Source organism: Erigeron canadensis, chromosome 3 (assembly GCF_010389155.1).
Source record: "Erigeron canadensis isolate Cc75 chromosome 3, C_canadensis_v1, whole genome shotgun sequence".
NCBI classification, from domain to species: domain Eukaryota; kingdom Viridiplantae; phylum Streptophyta; class Magnoliopsida; order Asterales; family Asteraceae; genus Erigeron; species Erigeron canadensis.
In genome coordinates this window covers 40,533,580-40,559,166 of record NC_057763.1, presented here as the reverse complement: position 1 = coordinate 40,559,166, position 25,587 = coordinate 40,533,580, and the positions used below count along the sequence as shown (strand labels likewise).

General features: G+C 31.7%; 2 protein-coding genes and 2 long non-coding RNA genes across 4 annotated transcripts; 1 reads left to right on the top strand and 3 right to left on the bottom strand.

Moving 5' to 3' along the window:
- Positions 1 to 5,955: 5,955 nt before the first annotated feature.
- On the bottom strand, positions 5,956 to 11,198 carry LOC122593812. Its single transcript, XR_006322877.1, has 5 exons — positions 10,039 to 11,198; positions 8,575 to 9,946; positions 8,165 to 8,378; positions 7,793 to 7,979; positions 5,956 to 6,302 (listed from the first exon to the last, which is right to left on the bottom strand). It is a non-coding gene; the product is annotated as an uncharacterized LOC122593812 (long non-coding RNA).
- Positions 6,429 to 7,584, top strand: LOC122593813. Its single transcript, XR_006322878.1, has 3 exons — positions 6,429 to 6,481; positions 6,947 to 6,979; positions 7,539 to 7,584. It is a non-coding gene; the product is annotated as an uncharacterized LOC122593813 (long non-coding RNA).
- Positions 11,199 to 12,832: 1,634 nt separating the features above from the next.
- Positions 12,833 to 15,470, bottom strand: LOC122592140. The gene is made up of 7 exons (XM_043764347.1): positions 15,465 to 15,470; positions 14,419 to 14,899; positions 14,224 to 14,328; positions 13,809 to 14,104; positions 13,375 to 13,624; positions 13,125 to 13,286; positions 12,833 to 13,014 (listed from the first exon to the last, which is right to left on the bottom strand). The coding sequence occupies exons 1-7, from the start codon at positions 15,468 to 15,470 to the stop codon at positions 12,833 to 12,835; spliced, it is 1,482 nt and encodes a 493-aa protein (XP_043620282.1).
- A 4,583-nt stretch (positions 15,471 to 20,053) lies between these two features.
- Positions 20,054 to 22,234, bottom strand: LOC122593167 (S-adenosyl-L-methionine:benzoic acid/salicylic acid carboxyl methyltransferase 3-like). The gene is made up of 4 exons (XM_043765539.1): positions 21,971 to 22,234; positions 21,404 to 21,814; positions 20,880 to 21,134; positions 20,054 to 20,678 (listed from the first exon to the last, which is right to left on the bottom strand). The coding sequence occupies exons 1-4, from the start codon at positions 22,049 to 22,051 to the stop codon at positions 20,310 to 20,312; spliced, it is 1,116 nt and encodes a 371-aa protein (XP_043621474.1). The 5' UTR covers positions 22,052 to 22,234; the 3' UTR covers positions 20,054 to 20,309.
- Positions 22,235 to 25,587: the final 3,353 nt, after the last annotated feature.

The window sequence follows — 25,587 nt, the reverse complement described above, 5'->3', positions numbered from 1 at the left end:
TAACATCCCAAATGGTATCTTGTTTGCTTATGGGTATTCGGGATTATACGGGAGGTGATATGGGCTATGTAGATGCATATAAAAGCCTGAAATGCTACCCCAATGATACGTATTGCTATGAGATGTTATGTATGCTTAATAGATGATATGATATGAAATGATGTACGATCTAAGATGATAAATGTTATGCAATGTTGTAATGATATACGATATGCAATGATATATGACGATGTACGTGATGTAACAATGCATGCGATGTGATGATATGAAATGAAATGCTATGAAATGTGATGTATGATGATGATATGTGAAATGTGCATGATTACATGGCTTGGTCATCTAGTTCATTAGACTTATTAAGTTGCCATGACACGTGCACGTTTAAAGGCCCAAACGTAATGATGTATATGTGATGATTGTTTAGGTTGTGTAAACACCTAAACTATAAGTGATGTGAAATCGAGCTCGTAAATTTAACGTGAAAGTGTTAAGCTTAACCCGTACTTGCTTAGGTGGCTCCTTGCAACATGGTACAACGTGAAGAGTAATACGGGAGGTCTTACCAGCCCCATTGTCATTGAACATACGGATTACTCCTGGATTGGCTTGCCATTCCTTAACGACATTGATGTACTACTGAATGGTGGTTCATTTATTCGGGTGCGACTTATGTCACACTTAACGAGATGCATATGTTATATGAGATGCGTGACTTTTGTCACAATTATAAAGATGTTCAAATGTGATATGCGATGATGCAAAAGATGACTAGGCACATTTAGGATGACCCATCCTAATATGAATGATGTTGATGATATGATATGTAAGTGTGATGATATGTGCCTTAACGACTTAATATGACTTTTATATACGGTTTTAAATGGACAAACGTTTTATAATTTATGTGTTATCTTACTTAGCTAATTCGTTAGCTAACACTTGCTCTTTTAAATGTGTTGTGCCCTCAGGTCCAACAATAGTGAGCAGGTAGATGTGAGAAGATGTGAGGCATGGGTAGATGATCTTGAAGCTAGCTATAGTTTACCCATAGTGGCTGCTCGCTTTAGACATTTGCTTTATGCTTAAATATTAATGACTTGTATTGATAATGTACTCGGTTGTTTAATGTTGGGCAACCGATGGATTTCCATTTAGACTTATTTTGATGATATGACTAGTAACACCATTTAATGAATAAACCAAATAGATTTTACGGGTTTGGACTTTTAAAGTTAATTCCGCTTCTTTTAACGCCGTTAGGCAAAAGTTTTTGGAAATCCTTATTTTTAAACGACGGGTGTTACACTTTATTTATAGATGAATTCTATTTTTGACAAGTATTGTTTAAATCTCATAAATTAAATACTATGGATTATGTCAAGGGAAATGCTAAATACAGCCTTAAAAGCTGTATTTAACGTGCATAAAAAAACTTGTACCTTCTATATTAAAAGCCCGCCCCCTGATTTTAATGGTAAATGTACAAAACAACTTCTATATTAAAAGCCCGCCCCCTGATTTTAATGGTAAATGTACAAAATAATTTATATACCTTAAGGGCTATATTTGGTAAACTCCTTGTGTTTTTAAAAGCACCTATGGGCCATGGCTGTTTGTAAAAACGTCATTTCGTTCATGGGCTTTTAATCTATGTAACGAGAAAGGGCAAAATTTATGCTCATTTGAAGTTGGGCTTATTTTCAACCCGTTTCTTTCTTTTCCCATTGGCCCATGAAAGAGTCAATTTACTCTTGGCTCTGCTTATTCCTTGATTAGCATCATTTATAAAATACTTATTTATGAGAAAAAAATATATGTTTTTAAATTGGGAATAACATATATACTTTTGAAAGCATGTAGTTATATGCTTTCACTCTCACAATCTTTAATTTTTTTTTTGCATTTAACCATGTGATTGAAATCCATGTGGGAAAAAAATTAAAAATTGTGAGAGTGAAAACATATAACATACATGCTTCAAAAGCATATATGTTATTCCCTTTTAAATTTTTAAAAGAATATGTAACATAAGTAAAGAAAGTGAAACATGTAGTACAATTATATATTAATTGTGGATAGTAATTAGAAAAAAAAAAAAATAGAAGTTTGTCTAAATTTATAAACAGCTCATGTTTTTTATACTATCAAATCATTTACACCCGTTAAGACACAACTATGTAGTCTCTGATAAAACTAATAATTTTGTAATATTAAATGTCTATATGTTAAAGAAAATTCAATATAATCATAAATAAATGTAGCAAATAGTTGAGTGATTGGACATATTTATTCAATAAAAATGGGTGACATCAAGCTCTCTTGCTCTCAAATGATCCGCAAATTTGTCCAATTTTGTGATTGTGATATGTAACATTTGTCAGTTTACATTCAACTTGTACCATGAATTAAAAGGTTGTTTTGTGTGATATATATAACTCTTATAAAACAATAGCTAACCAAGTATTTTAAAGCCTTCTTGCAATTTAAAACTAATTTGAAAACTTGTCACATAAGATTTTATCCTATGTGTCAACTCCATATTTTAGTTTAAATAAACTATATATTTAGAAAACAAATGAACGTATATATGTTAATATATATATATATATATATATATATATTATAAGAATCTAAGATCTTCTCATTAGATAAAATAATATCTTCTCTGTAGTTTAAAAAATCACGTGTATACCTAATGATATTTCATTATCTTTTTTATTCAACATTTATATGAGGTTCCTTTCGTTTTTTTTATGGTGATTATATGAAAGTTTGTTCAGGCCGTTGGTTAGTTGGAACTCTTATCTCATTAGTGACGACATTTAAAGTTTATAAGCTTTTTTATCACCACTAAATTATATTCATCTTATATGAGTTAAGAGCTTTGTATAATATCATAACTTTCTGAAAGAGTTATATCACTATGAAAATTATTTACAATTTTTGGTTTAATTCTTTTATCTTTTTTTGAATTTTATGATAATGGTTAATATAATCTCTTTTTTCTTTTGTTTTTTAACAATACAATTTTTCATTACGATGATGAGAAAAATATTATGATGGTAGACGAAGAGTTAGTTCAAAACAAGTGTATATAACAATTAGTTTAATAATTGGATAATGAATACGTTATTGCTAATTTAATTAAGTGAAACTAAATAGATTGTTCGTCCATATGTTTTTCTTTACGATCATTATTGATCCATTCCATTAACTCATTTGTTCACATATTATTAAGCGTTTCATTAAATGTTTTTTTAAGCAAGTTTAACTCAAATCTCACTTTATTGAGCACCTTTTTAAAGCAGCCGCACATCGTACGAGTAAAAAAATCTTAGTATATATATATATATATCCCATCCCATATATATATATTTGTTCATTGTTGTACCATGATTTATATATGTAATTATGGGTAAAATTTGGGCCCACGGAAATGACAAACCCAAGGAACTTTGATTTCGACTCATTCAATTTTAAACTTGAAAAAGAAATTGGGATATGTTTGAATCAAAATATCAAATAATACGGAGTACTACTTTGAATGGATACATTTGCAATGTAGATAAAGATAATATTGCAACTTAGATAGCTCACTTTATTCATTATATTCATTATTGTGTTACAAAATGGTCTTGAATTATTGGGTTTTACCAGAAGTTAGGATTAGATTATGATTCAAAAGCATCAAAAAATTATTTGGCATTCTAGATGTTCGAAATTTAAATATTCTAAAGTTTGAAATTCCGAACTAGTTAAGAAATATTAAAAAAAGCCTTCGGCACGTATTAAACTCAAATCTTTTTTATTTCATTTTTAATGACTTTTAATTACTACTCTTCACATTCCAAAATTATACTCCATATCTTTACGCTGGTTTTAATATTGGGTCAAGTATTTGTGTGTATGTACTCGTGATCAGCTACAATTGTATGAAAAAAACTTTAATTGGGTTTATTGTATATAAATAACCTGCTAAATTGAACGAATCATATAAACAATGTGTTAAATGTTGAGGTGAAGGTCACTTATTGGGCCATGTATCAGATGCCAAATGGTGTCACGTTGATTTCTTACACAATTCTTTCAGTTTAACAAGTTACTTACAAATGTGTAAAGTTACTTAACCCTTTAACATTCAAGCAGAAAATAGATTGTAATTGTGACAATTTTTAAAAAAAATTTTTTCCCTCTCTTTTAGCTGTTTATTTTTCTCAATTGGACGAATTTTTTTTTTGAAGGCCCGGCCCGGCCCGCCTGCCTTCTAACTCTAGTTAGTGTTGAGGATGAATGGCTAAACCGATCAACAGAAAGTTAAGATCGATGGATGTCAAAAGTTAGCAGAGTTAATAAATGTCAAAACCGATCAAACAATCACTCATTTATGGGTTTGCATGAAGTCACGGAGATGCTATTGCATGTCAGGTATTTGACAAGTTCACAATTTTGATTTATTCCTTACTGTATCAAGTAGTGCTCAATTTGGTACTCCGTATATCTTAATTGTATTCGTTTTAGAAGTTTATTGCAAATTAGGGTTTACTGTTGTATCACTACTAACTAATTGGCCTGCAAGTGGGAATGCCACCCCGGTTCCTCAAGCAATTTGGGGTAAGGGTTTTCTGTTCATACAACATAAATGAATAAGTGGCCTGGGTCATCCAAAGTGAGAATGATGCACCTTGTTGTAGGTTATATATATACTGTATATTTAAAAGGCCGGTGTATGAAAGAATTCCATTTTGGGAATCAAATTAAGCATAGCCGGCTTCGATTTTGGTATACAAATTATTCCTCGTATAAGCCAACGAAAAGGTCAAGCAAACCCCAGTCTGTTTCCTACCCATAATAACAGTTAATAATTTGACATAGGGGTTAACGAAACCTCGTTACATTCGTCCCCAACCATGTTACGTCACTGAATCTCCTAGTATATATATCCCCAACATTCCTTCTCTTCCAAAGTTTTGCAACATTTCCATATTTTCTCAATGAAAAGCCCCCATGCTTCCCCCGAGCTACCCATCTTTGTGACTGATCAAGTCTCTAACATCTCAGAGCGGCCCTCTTCTCGTAGCTCCAATGGTTTCCTCAGATTCGGATTGAACGGAATTATGTATAAAAAAAAACCTTCTACTTTAACTAACGAAAACCTTCAACACATTTCTAGTATTGAAGACAAGAAGTACTATAGTACTAGTAGCCCTTATTACAAAGGCCTTCTCAATACCGAAAAAGTTATCGCTACAATTCCTGATCAAGCTGAGAATAATCATACAACCCCTATACCACATGACTTTCAGAACTTGAGCTTAGCTTTTCAACCTAGTCCTTACTATAAAGGCCTCCTCGCCACCGAAAAGGTTCTAGGTACGGGCGTGGCTACAGAATCGGAAAGTACTAATGCTATAGCACATGACTTGAACTCTTCTAGTCCTTACTACAAGGGCCTCCTGTTTCAAGAACGTCCTATGAGTCCTGATCGTGAGAGTCAAGCCACGACGCATGTAAGCTCTACCTCCAAGACGAGTTTTACTGTTAAGATGCCAGGATGGCCGAGTGCTAGCTGTTTTTCTTTCAAGTCGAAAGACGAGAAAGACCCATCCATTGTAAAAGTTTACTCTACCGAAAATTCGGTTGAGGAGTCCTTGAGGGAGAGAGTATCAGAGCCGTCATCACCACCAGTGTCACCACCTTTGCCACCACAGGTATCATCACTTCCACCGTTACCATCGTCACTGTCACCAACTTTGCGTACACGAGCATCCTCACTCCCACCGCTATCACCATCACCTCCTTTAACACCATCTCCCACCAAAAGGGTGGTTGTAAACGCGAAAGATACAAGTGAATTAAAGGAGGACGAGAAGTATTTCTGGGCAGACAGATACCGACCTAATGCTCTCAAGGATTTTATCTGCAACAAAGACAAAGCTATTGAACTACAAAAGTTGGTAAGAATTAAGACAACTGCATATATAATATATAAACCAAGTCACTTCTAATAGGCAAAAATACAACAAAATGGAAGAAATATAACTGCTTGAACACGAAAACATGGTTGGGCCAAACATAGATGTCCCCTTGTACTAATGCTTATAGTTAGAAAGCCATTATTACAAATATTTATGACCGTAAAAGTGTAAAACCAGTTGCACCATGGGGATAAATATTATTGTGCATGACTTCAGGTATCAAAACCCTTAGGCCTACTCCATCTACACATCCCTTCTAAATCCCACTTTTGGTTGTGATCTGATCTCTATTACCTAGCTGGGTCATTCAGGTTGCCATACATTTCTCTGTCACACATTAAAGTAAATAAAGAACATTAAATTAATTTGATTATGTCGACCATATGTTTTTGTAGATACATGATGACGATAGTCGTCATTTCATATTTGAGGGACAAGCAGGTGTGGGAAAGCGGACGATGATATGGGCTTTGCTTGGTGACGCATTTGGACCTGACAAAGTTCAGGTAACACAATCTTATGAAAACCATTTGATATAGGAAGTGAAAATTTAGTAAATTTAACATGACCTTTCACAATGAAACCATTACAGTTTTTTGTAGGAAAGGAAGCTTCTATAAGAACACTACCTAAACATCTTGTACTCACAGTCTTATGAAAATTGCAACCTTTAAATTATTTGCTCATTAGTCAAAGTTGTCGCTAAGAAGATGCAATGAAAAGATTGGGCAAATCGTTAATTTAGCATGATTTTTCACAGCAAATAAAATCGATGCAGTTTTTGTGGGAATGAAAGTGTACATATGAACATAACCTAAACATGGTGTGGTTTTAAATCTCATGAAAACTGAAGCCTTTGAAACGACTAAGTTTTTGTTAAGAAAATATGTTGATTAGTAATTATGCAAGATTGTTAATTACAAACAGAAACATTACCTCGTTTACTAACTGACTATGCATGATTTCTGCAGGCAAGAGACGAGTGCAAAACATTTAACTTGAAGGTATAATTGTTATTTCCATAATTAACTACTTATGCAGATATTCATCTTGTGTTATACTTTAACATCAACTACCTACTTTTGCATATATTCTCATGAATATATCCATAAAAACAACATATAGAATCAAAGGTTTAAGAAACTTAAATGATGATTGCAAGACAGAAACAAAAACACGCATGATTATGATATCAATTTACAAATCCAAGGTTTATTAACTTTTTTGTAGAGTTAGTTACCTGACAAAATGTTGGTTTCGAATCTGAAAGAATATAGCGCATATATAACTACTTTTAAAAGTTAGAGAATATTCCTCAATAATTTCATTTGTTTTAGCAGATAATGCAGATCTATTGTGACCAAAAGAAGCATTGGGTCATAATACCATTCTCTTTAGTATTGTATTCAAGGAAATATAAATACAATTACAAACACAAAAATATAAACATATACTTATAAGTTTATATAAGAGATGAATGTGAGACTAAATAGACATATATATATATATATAACAGGTATGTTCGATCATGGAAATCCTAATGTTCATATGTACATATTTCAGGGGGAAGATGTAAGCAGTATCATAGTAAATGTAAAGGAATCATTGCAACATGTTGAAGTTAATTTGTCTGAACTAAAAGGATTCGAGAAGCATGTCATAGTTGAACTTATCAAAGAGACGAATAAGTTAAACAATAATAAGGCACAATGCAAGAATGATAACTGTAGAGGTATATTCCATTAGTTGTCACTTATAACTACATAAACAAGTAGAGCAAGTTATAGGCAGTTATGAACTAACTCAGTCATATGTACCTCAAATCAACCCATGCAGCCATCATTCTTTACCAAGCAGACAAGCTATCAACAGATGCACTGCTGTATATAAGATGGGTTATAGAGCGATATAGAGGATGTCATAAAATCTTCTTCTGTTGCCAAGACGCTTCGAAAATGCAGCCCCTTAAAAACATCTGCAAATTAGTTGAGCTGCTTCCTCCTTCTGATAAAGAGGTGATCATTCAATAGTTATATAGTTTGTACAACCCATACAAGCCAGAGTATGTGCGTACATCAGAACGGCATACCTTGAAAAAGTCTTTCCTGTATTTTCTAATTCAATATAATATAGATTATAGTAATTTTAAAGCATTCCGTATATAGTTTGTTATTGTGGTGTAAATATACCTTCGGCCAATGTTCTGGATCTGCCACCCAATAGTTCAATTTCCTCTTGTGATCGTCAGCATCATCCTATATCTTCTTCATTGTTCTAGATTATCGAAGTCCTGGAATTCATAGCAAGAAAAGAAAAAATAGAGTTGCCAAGAAAATTAGCTGAAAGAATAGCCACGGATTCCAAGAATAACCTGCGACAAGCCATTCGTTCCTTAGAAGCTACCTGGCAAAATAGGTCTGTTTTAGTTTGCTCATAAACCCACACGTACACATGTATATGTCTATGTATGCATGATGTATATGTAGTATATTGTGTGTGTGTGTGTGTGTGTGTGTGTATATGTATATGCATATGCATATGTACATGATTACGTATGTTTATTACAAACTTGCGTAAGTACTTTCATTATTTGTCTTACCCGTGAGATTTGTTTTCTGATATCCTGCAGCTCTCATTTGGAAGAAGATCAAGTGATTTTGACTGGGTGGGAAGATGATATTGCAGATATTGCCAAAAGCATAGTGGAAAAACAGAGCCCCAGACAGTAAGCTACCAGATTACTCACATTTAATCAAAATAAATGTCATATGACACTTGGTATAATAAAAGAGTTTATTGTATTTAACAAAATCAACTTGATCCAGTTTCTATTTGAGGTAGATTAAGTTTTTTTCACCCACAAAAACTCTTAAAATATTCTGAAACTTGATTGAAGATACCGTGGCAGAAACCATCGAAAAGCCTTTTAGACAGCACTGACATAGTGCTGATAACCACCGGATGTCCATTTTTATAATACCTTGAAATGAAACTTTCAGAAAGTTTTGGGGAACTTTTAAGTGACTAAAACTTAATTTACCTATTTTTGCAGCTAACACAAATAGTGATGGACCCTAAAATTGAAACCTTTTTTGGCCAGAATCAATATCTAACATGCTGAATAAATATCTTGACAGGTTATATGACATACGTCGGAAACTTCAGAAACTCATAGACCACAGTGTACCACCTAAATTCATCTTTCAAGTACGTATTACTCTGTCTAACATGTGATTTATAAGCAAGTATAAATTCTCTAATACTTACTATTTGCAGACTCTAAATGTTGAGTTGAAGAAGAATACTGCAGAGTCAGTACATCAGCAGATTGACAATACGTATAGAGAATATAATGTAAGAACAAACTGTCGTTTACTAAATGAGATTGGAATGGAAGAATAAAAAAATGACCATTTTCATGTTCTATTCAGGATAAAGGCTCTGGAAGATTTTCGAATGACGAAAGGAGAAAGCTAATCCAACATTTCATGAACATCGAAGGTAAGCAAATGAGATCTATAATCTATCCATGTTCGTCACTATAGTAATTAAGGTTACGCCATAAAATACCAACTTACCTTATGCATAACATATTAGTTAACGACCATCAAACTTTTAAATATTGTTCCAAAATGGTCATCAATATTCAGATATGGTCATTCCTCATTATGGCCATATCTGCGGTGTGCATTCTGGAAATGATCTTTCGACCTTAAGATTGAGTATTTGAATATCACTTTATTGAATCTGTTTCAATGACTCAAACCCGTGACTTCTGTCCAAGAATCTCCCATTTCTCTAATATTATAACCGTGTTTTTGTTTTTCTGGTCGTTACATGTTGTTCAACATATAAACTTATGTGTTCTTCCAGAATTCATTGCGAAAATTATGAGCTGCTACAAAACTCATCTGGCTAAGCAGGCGCTAGACATGACTGCATCCGAAGCTCAACCACCATAAATGTCAGATCTGACAGCAATAAAAAGTAGAAAACAACTTACATGTTGTGCTGCAAATTTCAAATACAGAATAAAATGGCAACCGAAAATGCCACAGTATACCGTTTTGTTGTGAGCTAAATGCGTGCATAGCTGCAAGTAAACTGGCCCCTTCGCCACATGAGAATATAATTTCATAGTTTTCATTTTCTTGTAGTTAATCAAAGAAGTCTTCTCTTCTATGTAAACCTGCCAACAAAGTTCAAAGCAAAATATACGTTCTCCATCTTTGTTTTGAACATAGTCAAGTCCAGAATCTCATGGATTATGAAACTAAAAAGTGAAAGGACTGGATGAATCTCCTTCAATCAATCTCAGTTAATGTTTGCAAAATATACAGAAACAATGACCATATAAAAAACTGAAAAAGTCAAGAGATTTCACCATAATTCAAGCCAAAAATAAAAAAATAAAAAATCAGTGCCTTAATTACCAAGCCAAAATGCCTTAACTAATAGACAGCTATACAGCTGTCTATTAGTTAACCTTACAAAATTGGGAATCTATGTGTGAACTGTTGTAAAATCCGAAGTAGATGGATGAAAGTTCTATTGAACTGCCAAGCGTTGAAGATATCCAAAATGACCTCAAAGCTGATATCTGTAGAAATAACATCACCACCAGGCACTACCGAAGGAATGAAGTTTTGCTCGTAGAAATTGAGCCTGTACATATTCTACCAAACTCATACATTTGAATCGGTCCACAAGATCTCTCTGTTTGCCTACTTGATTGTTGCACCCGAAATTTATTTATACTTCTATAACAAACAAATCAAATATCATATCATAATATCATATATACATGTATTCGGATGACTACATACATATAGGACTCGACCTAACATAGGACCTTCCAAGGATGATGCTTACAAAACAATAGAACTACTCAAGTTACAAGATACGCCTATCCATTCATCAGCATTGGACACCACTTTCCGACCCGCTAAACCTTTCCGAAATATACATATTTTGAAGGATGAGTGAAGGGCACTCTGAGTGCTCTAATTGCCCCTTTTTTTTTTTTTTTTATTTCACAAATTAAAAGTACTCGTATTTATTTATATTTGTTATGTACTTCTTGACTCGCATTCCGATAAAGTTGAAGATGAAGCTGAAAGGGTATATAAAGTGTCTAGAAACAATGATCAATCACAAAACTTAACTTAATTAGCATCATATTATTATTACTAGATATTAAAACCCGAATATATTGTACATGTAGCGAAAATAAACCATCCCAACCAAACATTTATTATTATCCCCAAATTGAATAATCCAAAAGAACCGTAAAATAATATGTAGATTGAGTTAATTTCAAAACTCGTCCTTGTGGTTTTATCAAAAAATCACGTTTCATCCTTTAAACTTCAAAATGACACTGGTAGTCCTTTATACGCGGATAATGGTCACGTTTTGTCCTTTAGTCGACCGTGTAAAGGATGAAACATGACCATCATCCGTTAGATTAAAGGACGAAACGTGACCATCATCTGTTAGATTAAAGGACGAAACGTGACCATTATCCACGTATAAAGGACTACCAGTGTCATTTTGAAGTTTAAAGGATGAAACGTGATATTTTGGTAAAACCACAAGGACGATTTGTGAAATTAACTCTTTTTCATATAATTCAATAAATCGTGGTCTCCAACAAGAAAATGGTGTTTTGTGGGTGCGGTAGGGAAGCAATAATTCGGACATCATGGACAGACAAAAACCCAGGAAGGTGTTTTTATGCATGCCCAAATGAGGTATGTTTTCATTAAATTTCAATTAGGTAATAAATCTTGTATGAATTGAAATGGTCTCTTGCACTTTTGGTAGGCTTCGAAATGCAGATTCATTGGATGGGTTGACCCACCGATGTGTCAACGTGCAATGGAAATTATACCAGGCTTGTTGAGGTCTAAAAACCGAATTGAAACACAACTACAAAAAAAGAATAACGAATTGAAGAAATTCAAGATAGTGTTTGTGGTTGTATTAATTGTGATTTTGTTTGTAAAATTTGGTTAGTAGTTTGAATTAGTGTATCTTGTATTATTGTTATCCAAGTATCAATGAGAATGGTTATGTTTTAGTTTCTTTGTCTATTTTCTTGAAATTTGGCAATACATTTTGTACATGAGCAGAGTATCAATAATTTACATTTTGTACATGAGCAGAGTATAAGACATGTGAAATTTTGACTTGGTATAAAATCAAATGGACATAAAAGACATAAAATACACATAAAATACCAGTAGCAAAAGATTCAAGGTCTGAAATTACATAGATTAGAGTACTAGTAGCAGAGTGCATGACCACATAAGGTAGCAAAATGTATCAAAAGATTGCATGATCACATGACAATATTACATTAGACATAAATATCGAATAACATTAAACTTTCTTTAGGCTGCTTTTCAGAACACATCTTCTACCACCTGGACTTGAAACAACATTGGACTTGTAGATCTTGGACCTCCAACTCTTGAATTTCCTAGACTTTGACCTCCATATGTTGAAACTCCCTCATTTGGAACTCTATTTCTTTGGCTTGGTTGTGTTGGAGCACATTGACTTGCTTATGTTGGAGCACTGTGACTTGCTTCAGTTGGACCAGCTTGACTTCCTTGTGTCCATTTGCAAGTTTTCTTGTTGTGACCAGCCATCCCACATTTCTTACAACAAACAGACCTATGCTTCCTTGACAGTTTCCCACCTTTGACCATTTCATCAATCTCTTCTGCAGTCTTTCTTCTTTTCTTCTTAGGCCTTCCAACAGGTACATGATAAGCAGGGGGAATGATCATAGTTGGTATTTATCACTTAACCCACATATTAACACCATTGGTTGGGTTAATTTTGAAATTTTACATAAATTTCCAAGTAGTCATTCTATAAATAGGATCAACCCATGCCTCTGGCACATCAACTGGTATTTGATTATTCACTATATCCCAGTTAACTGCAATTGCATGTTTGCATGGTATTCCTGTGATTTCCCACCTTCTACATGTGCAACTCATTTCATCAATATTAACAACACATTGATCTGACCAAGGGCCACTCGATATTTGTTATCAGCATTAAAGATAGCTTTGTATGATTCAGCCTTAGTTTTGTTAACTTCTAACAATTTAGTTGCAGTGGGGGTCAAAACACCTGTGGACTTGTCTATAACCTTACACACATTCCCAATACTTATCATCAAATACTCCCTAATGAACTCTAGACAAAATATTATGGGCTTCTCCCTACCCTTAACCAACTTGCTATTCAGTACCTCACACATATTGTTCAACAACACATCAGATTTAGCCCTCTCTGTTTAGAAAAAGTGCATATATTCATATTCTGAATTTAGTATAATAAATAAAAGGACGTTATGGATACAAGCATGTATACAACATACCTGAAAAGTGTGATCTACTCCAATGTTTAAGTGGGATTTTGGCTAACCAGTTGTGTGCAGGTTCACTGAATCTTTTGAATTCAAGCATGTACTTGGTAAATTCTTGGATAGTTGATGTAGTTGCACACCTCCACAGATGATTCTTAAAAGTTGTACCTCTCCATTGCAGCTTCATATTTTCATGGATGTGTTTTACACAGTACCTGTGTTCAGCACATGGAAAGACTTTTGCTAAAGCTGGAATGAGGCCCTGTGCATAAATTATAAGTAATTAAGTAAGAAATTATAAGTAATTAAGTAAAAAACTACAATTATAAGCAAGTACAAGAAATTATAAGTAATTAAGTAAGAAACTACAATTATAAGCAAGTACAAGAAATTATAAGTAATTAAGTAAGAAACTACAATTATAAGCAATAAAGTAAGAGATTAACCTTTTGTCTATCACTTATGAAAGTGAAGTTGGAATTCCTCTCTAAATCTAAATCTTCTCCCAGGCATTCTAAAAACCAAGTCCAAGAGTTAAGGGTTTCTGCTTCTACAACTACATAGGCCACTGGATATATAGCATTGTTTGAGTCAAGTGTAACTGCAGTCAATACTTGTCCTGGGAAAGGGCCAGACATAAATGCCCCATCAAGGCCCAACAACTCCCTACCAGCAGACTTATAACCCCTCTTTAATGCTCCTAAACAAATATAACTTCTCTTGAAAACTCTGGTAGGCTCATCTGCACTAAAGGTCTTTCAACCTCAAGTTTTACAGTAGTGCCAGGATTTGAAGTCTGTAACTCAAGTATATAGTTTCTCATTAGGTTGTATTGTCTAGTGTAGTCTCTTTTCAGCTCACCTTTTGTTCTTTTCTTAGCTCTCTGTGCTTTTTGCTTTGATAAACCTATCCTAAATTTCTGTTGGAGTTCTTCTTGCAATGCTCTCCCTGGTATGTCAGGATTACCTTCAAAGATAGCATATTTGCAGATTAAAAATTAACATTATTTAATAAATCTTTTAAGTAAAAAGAATTTATGGATACAAGCAGGATTACCTTCAATCTGTTGAATGATATTCTTGGCCAGAAATGTGGATGTGCATTGTTTAATAGATCTTGATTGAAGACATTTGTGCTCTTCCTTGCATGTTTGGACCATCCAAGTAGCAGATCCCTTGATCTTGGACACATGTATAGTCCATGGACAAGTAAACAAATCTGGATTAGTTTTGTGTCCTCTACCTCCTTTATTCACATGGGAATCTTTGTCTGCCACTTGGTTAGGCCCATCCCCACTTGTATTTTTCTTCTTGGGCTTACTCTTTTGGACATTTGTGTCACTAGGCCCATCTGCTACCTTATTCACATTCTTTTTTAACAACTTGGGCTTCCAAAGCCCTTCTAGATTATTGACTGGCCTTACACCTGCATCCTTCACAGTTTGGCCCAAATTTGTTTGACCAAGTGGATCCAAAACAACTAATTTTCCTTCACAGACTACTCTAACTCTTTCTTTATCATTTTTTATAATTTTCAGCTGTCATAGCCGCATCGTCGGCCATAGCCGCATGTTATAGATCTGTGTTGAGGTTTATGAATATTGTCACAGGGTATATTAGTATTCGGCGACCTATGTTGCGTGTATATATATAACTTTTCTTATTTTGAGAACTATTTTTCTTAAAAACAATGATAACTTTCAAATTATGTATTGAATCACATGTTTTTTTCATTCTCATTTGAAATGATATAAAAAAAAAGTATGTGTTCATGTTTTCGTTCACATGTGATTAAACGAGTATATATAAGATTTTGAAAAAAACTTTCTTCTGCAACTTATATCTTTATAACATTTCACATGTAAATGAAGAGGAAAAACATGTAATCCAATACGTAATTTAAGAGTTTTCAAAGTTCTTATAAAAAAATGAGTTCTTAAAATAAGGGTTCCCTACGTGATATCTAGGTGTTGTAGACTTGTAGTCATTCAAAGTGAAAATAAAAAAAGTTGGTCAATCACATTGTGTTTTGATACTTAACATAATGTGTTTATAATTGCCCATCACCATCAGCAAAAGGAATTTATATAATGCCTATATTACTCTCATATATAATCTTTTATAAAAATTATTCACCCCTACAAAATAGAAAGTGTTATTCAAATATTACATACAAAATTACTAAATTATCCTTAATAAACACCCACTATGAAAGGAGTTTTATAAATTACCAAATTTGCCCTTAATGAATTAATTTACACCCTAAACCTTTATTTTAATAATTAACACTTTAAGTCCTTATCTTTTTAAATATTTCACTATCACCTTTACATTAACCTACACTACTTGACACCACTATCACCACCAATAATACCGTCACCGACACCACTGGACCGTCGTCCTCGCCACCGCCGCCACATTGCACAGGTATTATGATCGTAACTTTCAATAACCATGTACCATAACTTGATCTTTTAACTTACACCGCAAAAGACCAAGCAAGCTAACTATTAGTGATTATAATTTTAAAAACAACAATATTTGGACTACGATATAATATGAACATGTATATAATGTAAAATCAAATAAAATCAAAAGATGTAAACCAAAACCATCATCATAATGGAACCATATGTACCATATGAACAACAAGTCATTAAGTATACACAAATATGAGATGAAAAATACCTTTTTTATTGATTATTAAGATTAAAGGTGAAAGAAAACTAACAATCAATATGTGATTGTCTATTTGGTTGTCCACATTACATTTCAAACAACATCGATTGAATACTTATCTTTTTAAGTATTAAAACCTAAAACGAATGCAAAAAGTTAGAGTTTCACATTCTTAAAGGGAAAAAGAATTGGTTATTCTCTTTGTTTTTGATGTTAACGGCAAAAAATAAGAGAAAATAAGAACTTGATAACAAATTTTAAGTAGGATATAGGTTGATAGATAAATTATTTTGTTTTAGTTTAATCTATAATATAATATAACTAAAAGAGGGGGTTGGGGTACACTTGTCACCCCTAAAATCTCTTTTTGGGTATAATACTCTCTTCTAATTAATTACCCTAAAATTTATATTAATAATTATAGAAAAAGTCTTATTAATTTACATTTTTTTGTTTTTTATCAGTAATTTACATTTTTTAGTCTCGAATACTTAATTTATATTTATTTTTAGCCATCAACTTCAGAAAATTTTAATCATTTAATTAATTATTAAAATTTTTAACATATGAAATATTGTCAACAAAAAATTATTTCAAAAGATGAAATTTAATATATGTATTCAATGCAATTTTGACTTTTATTGACTAATGATAAATATTAGCTTATAAGTAAACATTATAAAATATTATAAATTGATACTTATAGACGTCGTACATTGGTATGTCAATACATTTTTGATAATGTCGTCCAATTTAATAATATATTAGATTATATTTTTATAAATTATAAATATTAATAAATTTAATATTTAATATAAACATGATGTGAACTCTAGATACATATCCCAAACACAATAACAGATAACGATATACAACATTCTTATCCTAAACAAAATAAGTTTCACTGAACATAGGACGATCACTAAACAAAATACGATTTACAATAGAGGGTTAATTGAATACTAAATCCAAATCAATATGAACTTCATTCAAGATTCATTTTATCTCTCAATCAAAAAGGTATAAAATTTTCTCACTTTTTATATATCACTTTTGCATATTAATTAATGTTTAAAGTTACAATTGTAACTCAAATGAAGAGTTTTAATTGTTATCAAAGAATATGAAAATAATCCTATTTGTTATCTATTTATCATAGAACAAATAATTGAAAATAAACTTATTCGTGTTATGGGCCCATATCATAAACAAAGACATATACATGAATGTCAAGTACAGGATTACAAGTATGTTTATATTTTAATTCTTAATTATCTTTAATAATAATATCACATTGTCAATATATCCTATAATTAATTAAAAGAGAAGGTTGGGGTACATTTGACACCTCTTAAAGTTCCTTTTAAGCTTGAGGATCTTTTCTAATTACTCTAGAGCTCTTTTTTTTTCTAGATTATTTTATTTTTTATTTGCTAACTAAATAGATAATTATACTTAAAACTTTATCATAAAAATCTTTTTATATAAAAACAAATCTTTTTAGATTTTAAGATATATAGTATTTTTAAAGCTCTCCCAATAAGTTATTATATACACAAGCTAAATTTTTATTAATTATTCTCATTCATATTATTATTTCTCATCCTATCTTTAATAAACAAATCAACTTAAGTAAAATTCTTAACAAAAGAAACATACGGTTTTTTTTATATCACTTTAATTTAATTTTTGGTATTTTGTTCGTGAATGTTTATTATTTGATATTTGTTATGTTATTGTTATTTTTCATTTCTTTTAATTCAGTTTGTTGTTAGTTATAGTTTGATTATGGCTTCTTCTTCTACTACAAAAGAGTTTATTATTTTACATTTGTTTTGTTTGTATTATGTTATTTTTTTTACGTGTTTTGCTATTTATTACTTTGATATATATATTTTGAGATTATCCGTCCATCGAACTTAAGTAGGAATCAAAAAAATAAATAAAATATATATAATAAATAAATAAATAAATAAATATATACACAATAATAATAAATAAAAAGTAATCTATAATATAACTAAACGTGGGGGTTGAAGGTATACTTGACACCTCTAATCTCCTTCCTTTAGCCTAATACTTCTTACTTATTAATCTTTTATTTTTTTAATATTTTTTTTAATAAAAAATAACCGACCTTTAATAAAATTATCTATATATATACCACTTAGAAAAAAACTCTCACATATTCTCAATCCTAAGAAAAACCTTACGACAAAAAAAAACTATGATCGACTACCAAAAAGGTTTTTTAATTTATATACTTTGTTCATATTATTATTATTATTATCATTATTATTATTATTTAACATTTAATTCTTATGTTATTGTTATTATTATCTATTTTAATTTAATTTGTTGTCCATTATAGGATCATTATGACTTTCTTTTCAACAACAAAAAATAAGACCACATTAGTTCATTTTAAAATCTTAAGCCAACACATGTTAAAACATGATCTACAACTCTGTGTTGTGCATGTATGAACTATTTCGGAGTGGAACATCCCGAAGAAAATTAAAACGTTTGAGATGGTCTTTGTTGATGAATTGGTAGGTATTTTTCAAATTATATACTCTACACTTTTTGTTTCTTTTTTTATTTAACTAAAATTGATAGAAAAAAAAGGTAATATGGAATCAATATTTACTAGTTTAATTTATAACCCGCGTAATACGCGGGAGAATCATACAAAAATAGTTAAACTTGTATATATAAAAAGCTGACAAAAAAAATAAAAAAATAAAATTAAAAGGTATAAAAAACTAAGAGAAGAAAAAATGTACCATAATGAGAAAAAATATTTTAGTTGATTACCTTATTTATCTTGTATTTTAATCATCTTGTAAAGAAAAATATAATTAGAATACGGAGGATCGATCATAATCATCATATTAAAAATCAAGAATCTGTAAACTTGTAAATAAAAAAAAACTCATTAAAACATGGATCGGAGTAAAAAAAAAAGGTTTAAAAGAGCGTTTCTCATATCGATTTGTTATAAAATTATTAGGCATGATTTTTTGTGATAATTCGTTTGATCGCACTTAAAAGAATGTTTCTCATGTTGCTTACAATCTATATAGCTTTTAATTTATATTACGAAAAAAATAGTAGAAACTTGCAAAAGGTCAAAATGTATGGGTGTTTAAAAAATATAATGGAAGTTGGAGGACTAAAATCGTCTTTGACCAAAAGTCCAGTCAAAGATGATGTAAGCATTTTAATCCTAAGGTTGGAAATAAAAGCTGAAATTCAATGTAAGGTCCGGATTTTCCATTTTTCTAATTTAAGTTTCTCTTTTAATATATATAAAAGATATGGAGTTAATTTTCATATGTTTTTTCTTTAGCTTTCACGTTGAGGGAGGCTCAACCGTATTTCTTTCTCAATCGTTGTATACAATATAATGTGACAGACATAATCATTTAATAAAATGTTAATAAAATAGAATTTTATTGCGATGGTTTAGTTTTATGGACCAAATGTAAAGGTTTTACTTGAACTGTCATGACTATAAATCATACATTTATAGATTGGGGGTGACTTGCTTAAAAAAAACCTTTTTATTAGTTGGCTATGAGCTAGCCTTGCAAAGAAAAACATGAATGGTTGGTGGGGGCTAAGCACCCCTAGTCCCCCTACTAGCTCCACTCTTGCACTCAATACCTTGTGAGAGGAAAATCACCCAACTAAAAAGCCCGAAGGCACGACAATCTGGGATAAAATCTCGCTCCCTTTACAAGACACAAACTTGATTCACTGAAGGACTTTTTTGTGAAATTTCTTTTAAATGTCTTTTTATGTCTCAAACTCGAGACCTTTAGCATGTAAAACTAGTGTTCAACCATTGAGCTATATATAATAGGAATTACCCAAGTCATTCATACTAATTAAACAATGTTTGCTGATCAACAAACCTTGTTTTGTTCATGAAAAAAAAAAAGAGAACTACGCCCATATATACGATATATATATATTTTACGTACTTCGATCGTAAATCTAAAGAAATCTTGGAACAACATAATACTCGTATGATTTATCACACATTATTTTCCATCGGCAAATGCTTTTGTACAGATGCTAGAAAAGCGAGAAACCAGGAGATATTACAAGTCATAAATGCATACAAATATTTAAACACCAAACTAGAAATGAAACATAGTACTAGAACTAAACAGAGCCCCGGCCCGGCAGCTTCCAATTTCGAAAAGCAGCCTCCGATCGATGAAGCGAAAAGATTTGAGAAACACCTAAAAATTAAGAAGCTCATTTTTTGGTCAATGAAATAGCTATATTGTAGTGCCTTGTTTTCTCGACAGCTAGATGCTCGGCTACACGCTTTCCATAGTTCTCGAATAGCTTGTCAATTACCGAACTTCCAAAATGAATCGCCAACAAGGGTTCCAAACAAGCTCTCACCATTTTGGCTGTGTTTTTCCCGTGACGAATGCTAAGCTCACTGGATGCTTTTGTACTCGTGTAATCTTTGTCAAGTGCATCCCAGTTGCCTCGAAATGTACTCACGACATCAAGAGAAAACGATCCTTCTTTTTCAATAACATCCCTGATTTCATCCTCGCATGGATTATAATATGGCATATTGAATGAGTCGACATCTGATTCCTTAACCAACCCCTAAAATGTTACAAGTAATTTGTAAAAACACACATATATTATATATATATGGTTAGATCATAGTATATATACTAGCTAGCTAGCTGCTTAATCTAAAGAAAACATGGATTTGAGGTCAAGTACAAAAGTAAGGAATTCATTAATTAATTAGCCGGCCTAGCTAGCTGCTGGGTCATATGTACGTATAGTATTAGTATGTACCTGTTTGGCCATATCGAGAAGTGTTTGAGCTAGAACTTCCCACCCAACGCCACAATCATCAATAGCTAGATCAGATAGCTTTCTACCCATGAGGGTTAAAACCATGCGTCCACCAGGTACTAGCTCCTTTGCGCGAGCTTGTAAGAACATCGTGAAGTCAGTAGCATATTGCTTCTGATATGCTTCGAACACTTCTGTTGGACTTGTTCTCGCCACATATATATGTGATGTGTTTTTCTCAAGCCCCTTAGGTACCTGTTATATATATATTTCCAGGGACTAAAATTTAGTAGTACTTATTAGTATGTCAAATAGATTGAGTTTTAGCACACTATTTTCCATTTCCAAGACAAGCCCTCCGCTCCCACAAAAAGGGCTTTTTAGGACCTTTCGTGTGAGACGCTCCTAAAAAACTACAGGATTTAATAGGACGAATAATTGCTTAACGTTCTATTATAATATACTCATTTAAACTGGTGTCTTAAAAAATATATATATATAAAATACAAAATTTTAGTGCCAACCTGAGAAAGCCAATGAAGACTATAAGAGGAGTGAACAAGGTGCAAACTATCGTCTGGGAAGAGTCTGTCGTAGAAGGAACCAGGAACAGCTGAAACGAAGCAAGGACCAAAACTTTCTCCCTTCTCCTCCTTGAGTTTTGCAAGGAAAGTGGGCAACGATTCAAAAACGGAGTTGAAATCATTTCCATAAAGGTCATTCAAGCATACTTGAAACTGTGGTGTCTTGCGATTGTTTTCTTTAGACGCCTCATGGACCATGTCAATAATGTTTGATGCGGTCAATAGAGTATTCGGGCCAGATGAGCATCCAAGATCCGCTATCTTGAAACATTGCCCGAACATGTCATCAGATTTAGCAATATCCTTGATTGTTTGCCTTAAAACAGGCTGCGCTTCTCTTAGCACAGTTTCCTGGAAGCAGGGGAAAAAAATTCAAATGATCCATATCGATGATCAGGCACTTGATCGATACAAAATCAATATGTACTACTTATAACATAGCTAGCTTGTGTACGTGTATACATATATATAGTAATGACTTTGAGTGGAGTAAGAGATCGAGGTCACCTGAACCAACGAGTTGTTGGCGTAGCTTGATTCACCATCGCCAGAATTCATGTGTAACACGTTTACCGCATCCATGCCCATTTTTCCCTTAGCTAGCCTACTACGTACGTACACTCGATCAGTTGCTATTTAGTCTTATAGATTTCTATCTAGCTATATATTGCTTAATTATAACAACTAACTAAATCCACAAGTAGTAGTATAGTAGTAGTAGTGAAATATATATGCTCGATCACTACCGATGACTATATAGAAAGAAAGGTGCTTTAGAGCAATTTATACTAGTGGATTTATGTCACATGCCTCTAAAAGTTCGAATTATGAAATTACCAAGTAAATTACATTCAACCAACGATACATGTTTTAACAATATGCATGCTGGTGGAAGGTGAGTCAGCTTGCTTTCAACAACCAATAAACATTTGTCTTGAACTGCTTTTGGAATATATATATATATATATATATATATATGAACAATCAAATAAGAATAGTTTTAAAATAAGAACGGTGAGAACACTTAAAAAACATCATTTTGATGCATTAAAAGTCCATAAAATTAACATAGTGCTTAACTAATTATCATTATTTAACTGTTTAACAACACATTGATCCGTCAAAATCGAAAAAATCACGTTTTTTGGTGGATGCATTATTTTGAAGAATATGCATCCAAGATGGATGCACAAAACAAAAAACATGATTTTCTTGATTTTGACAGGCCAATGTGTTGTTATACACTTAAATAATGATAATTAGTTAAGCACTATGTTAGTTTTATGAACTTTTAATGCATCAAAATGATGTTTTTTAAGTGTTCTCACCGTTCTTATTTTAAGACTGTTCTCACTGGAGTGTTACCATATATATATATATATATATGATCAATAAATCTTAGTCGAGGAATATATATAAAATGCCTGATAGATACTACAAACGTTATAATTCAAAATCAGTAAAGTGTTTGTTGTTGCGTTTTCAAGATACATTTTGTTTTTTTAAAATAGATTTTGCGTTTTCAAAGCTGTGTTTTGAAAAACCTGTAAATACTTGTCTAAAACTACGTTTTCATAACATATAATATTTTTTCATCTAAATACTTTCTAAATTATTTGTGTTATAAACTTAATAACCAAACAATCGCTTTAAACTGTGATCCAAACATTTTGTAAAAAAATAAACGCGAGGCATATATTTAATTAGGAGATGGTTGTTATATCAATAAAAAAAAAAAGAGAAACAAACAAAATTTAAATAGGGAGAATATGGGTGCATTAATATTAAAATGGAAATGGTTGTAACATGGTTCATATAATATTGTAACTTTCAAATTCACTTATTGGTTTGATAATTGGAGTGTTGATAAATTAGACTGTGTAAGTTTTTTAAAGCCGTCAACAATAAATCTATCATCTAGAGATTTAAAAGAAAAAAAATCCACTTAAACCCACATGAAAATTGAATACAAGTGAACACTTTCCAAATTCATGCCTAAGTATAAATGTCAAGTCTTTGGCTTTACTCTCTGATTCTATTTATAATTTTTTATAACTTTTTTTTTCTTTTTGGTGAAAGAGTTGTTTGGTGTTCATGTACATAATGCTAATTTGCTATGGTAAGGGTAGGGGAGTACTTACCACTTCTCTTCACCTTTTCCTCTATCTTTACGAAATATCTTATCATCCCTACAAAAAAACAAAAAATCAAAAATAAATATAATAATAAAAAAAAAGAAGAAGATAAAGGCGGTGAGCAACCCGGAGAGCTAGCGCCCTCCCCACTTTCCTCCCCACCCAACTGCTACCTAATAGGCGAAATAGTTTGCAACTCGGTAATCAATCGGTACCTGCTACTTGGTCCCTGAGATACACCGTGTAGCCTAATAAAATATGCAGTTTTAACTTTTAAGTTTTAACAAAAAGATAGTACTTTGTTTCAGTACTTTAAAAAGCAACAAAACATATAGTGATGTAATAGAAGGTATAAATCCACGTACGTAATGCGATAGGATTGAGCATCTCGTGATTAACAAACGATAATTGGTGTGATATGTTTTACGCCATGACTTGTTTTATCAATAGAGTTAAAGTTATTATTGGGATGATTGAAATGAGTTATAGAATTTAAAACTGTTAGTAATAGTTTTAAGAAATGAATAGTTTTTTTTTTTTTTGAAAATTTAAGAAATGAATAGTTAATTATGATAAAAATAATTAGTGTTTTAAAGATAAGTGGTTACATTATTATAAAGTAAACAGAAGTACTACAGAAGAAGAGTGCAGTGGTTGCGAATTTGCGATTGATTAAATAATAAAAGTAATGTTAACTTAACAAACTTAAAATGCAATTGATTAAACATATGTAAACTCTGTACCATGAAAACAAACGATATAAATATCGAAAACATTATACAAGTATAAGGTTGGCCTCTAAAACCCGGCTAACACTTTATTTTTAAATTTATAAAGAATGTTGGCCATTTTCGATTTTTATCACCACAAATGTGAAAAACAAAATATCGTTTATATTTTCAAAAGATACTGATTTTTAGGGGAATGTTTCCTTTCAACTCTTATAATATTATGTAAAATTAACCTTTTTTAAGTTCCAACAAAAAAGTTTTGGTGCTGAGAACTGTGGGAACAGTTTGAAATATGTTCTTACAAGTTCAATAAGCTGTACATTATGGCTAAAAAAACAAAAACTTGATTGTTGAAGCATACAATATAAACAATTAAAAATGTTAATATAATCGATTATGAGCATGAAAGCCCATAACCTAATATAAGATGTACTTGTTTTTTATTTACGTGATAGTGATAATTAGTTAAAGAAAAATGATTAATCCTTCTAAAAGTTAGCCTAAAAATCATCCTAAAAATTTTAAAATGTGACACGTGTTATCCATTAATTCTCTTTTCTAATCTCACCCTTAATTTTACAACATGTCTTAAGGTAATAGTTAGAAGGATTTTTAGGCTATTGTTTTAGGAGATATTGATCATTTCCCTTATTTAAATGTAATCAAAGAGAAGCCAAATAGAAGCCGGCAATGCATAACAACGAAAAAAAAAAAGACGTTTTGATTCTTCTAAATATAATATAAAATGGGTCCCATAGTCCCATTCACTAATATGTATTTCCAATAACATGGTAGTTGAATTAACCACCTCACTTAGTAGTTTGATGATTAAAGATCGAAAAAATATTCATACCTGATAGGGAATTCGAAATTTATATTTGGTTTGATTGGGAAACTTTTGAGTTGATTAGAGATAAGAAACGGGTATAGGATGTAATTCTATTTTAGAGGGATAAGGATAGAGATAGAAAATCATAAATCCTTGATATTCAAACCCGAACCCGAAAAAAGTATATATTTAATAGTCACATTAAGATTATTTTTATTTACTAGAATCATTTTAAGTTCAGAATCATTTTGTTTAAAGATTTTTAAGTATGTATGTCATAATTTATTTATATCCATATTTTATAAAAGAAAAGTTCAAACTACACATTTTTGTTATTTTCTACTTTTATGATTATAAAATAAATGGTCTTACAAAAAGTGAATATATGGGCTAGTGGCTAGTGTGTCTTTATGCTCCTCACCAAAATTC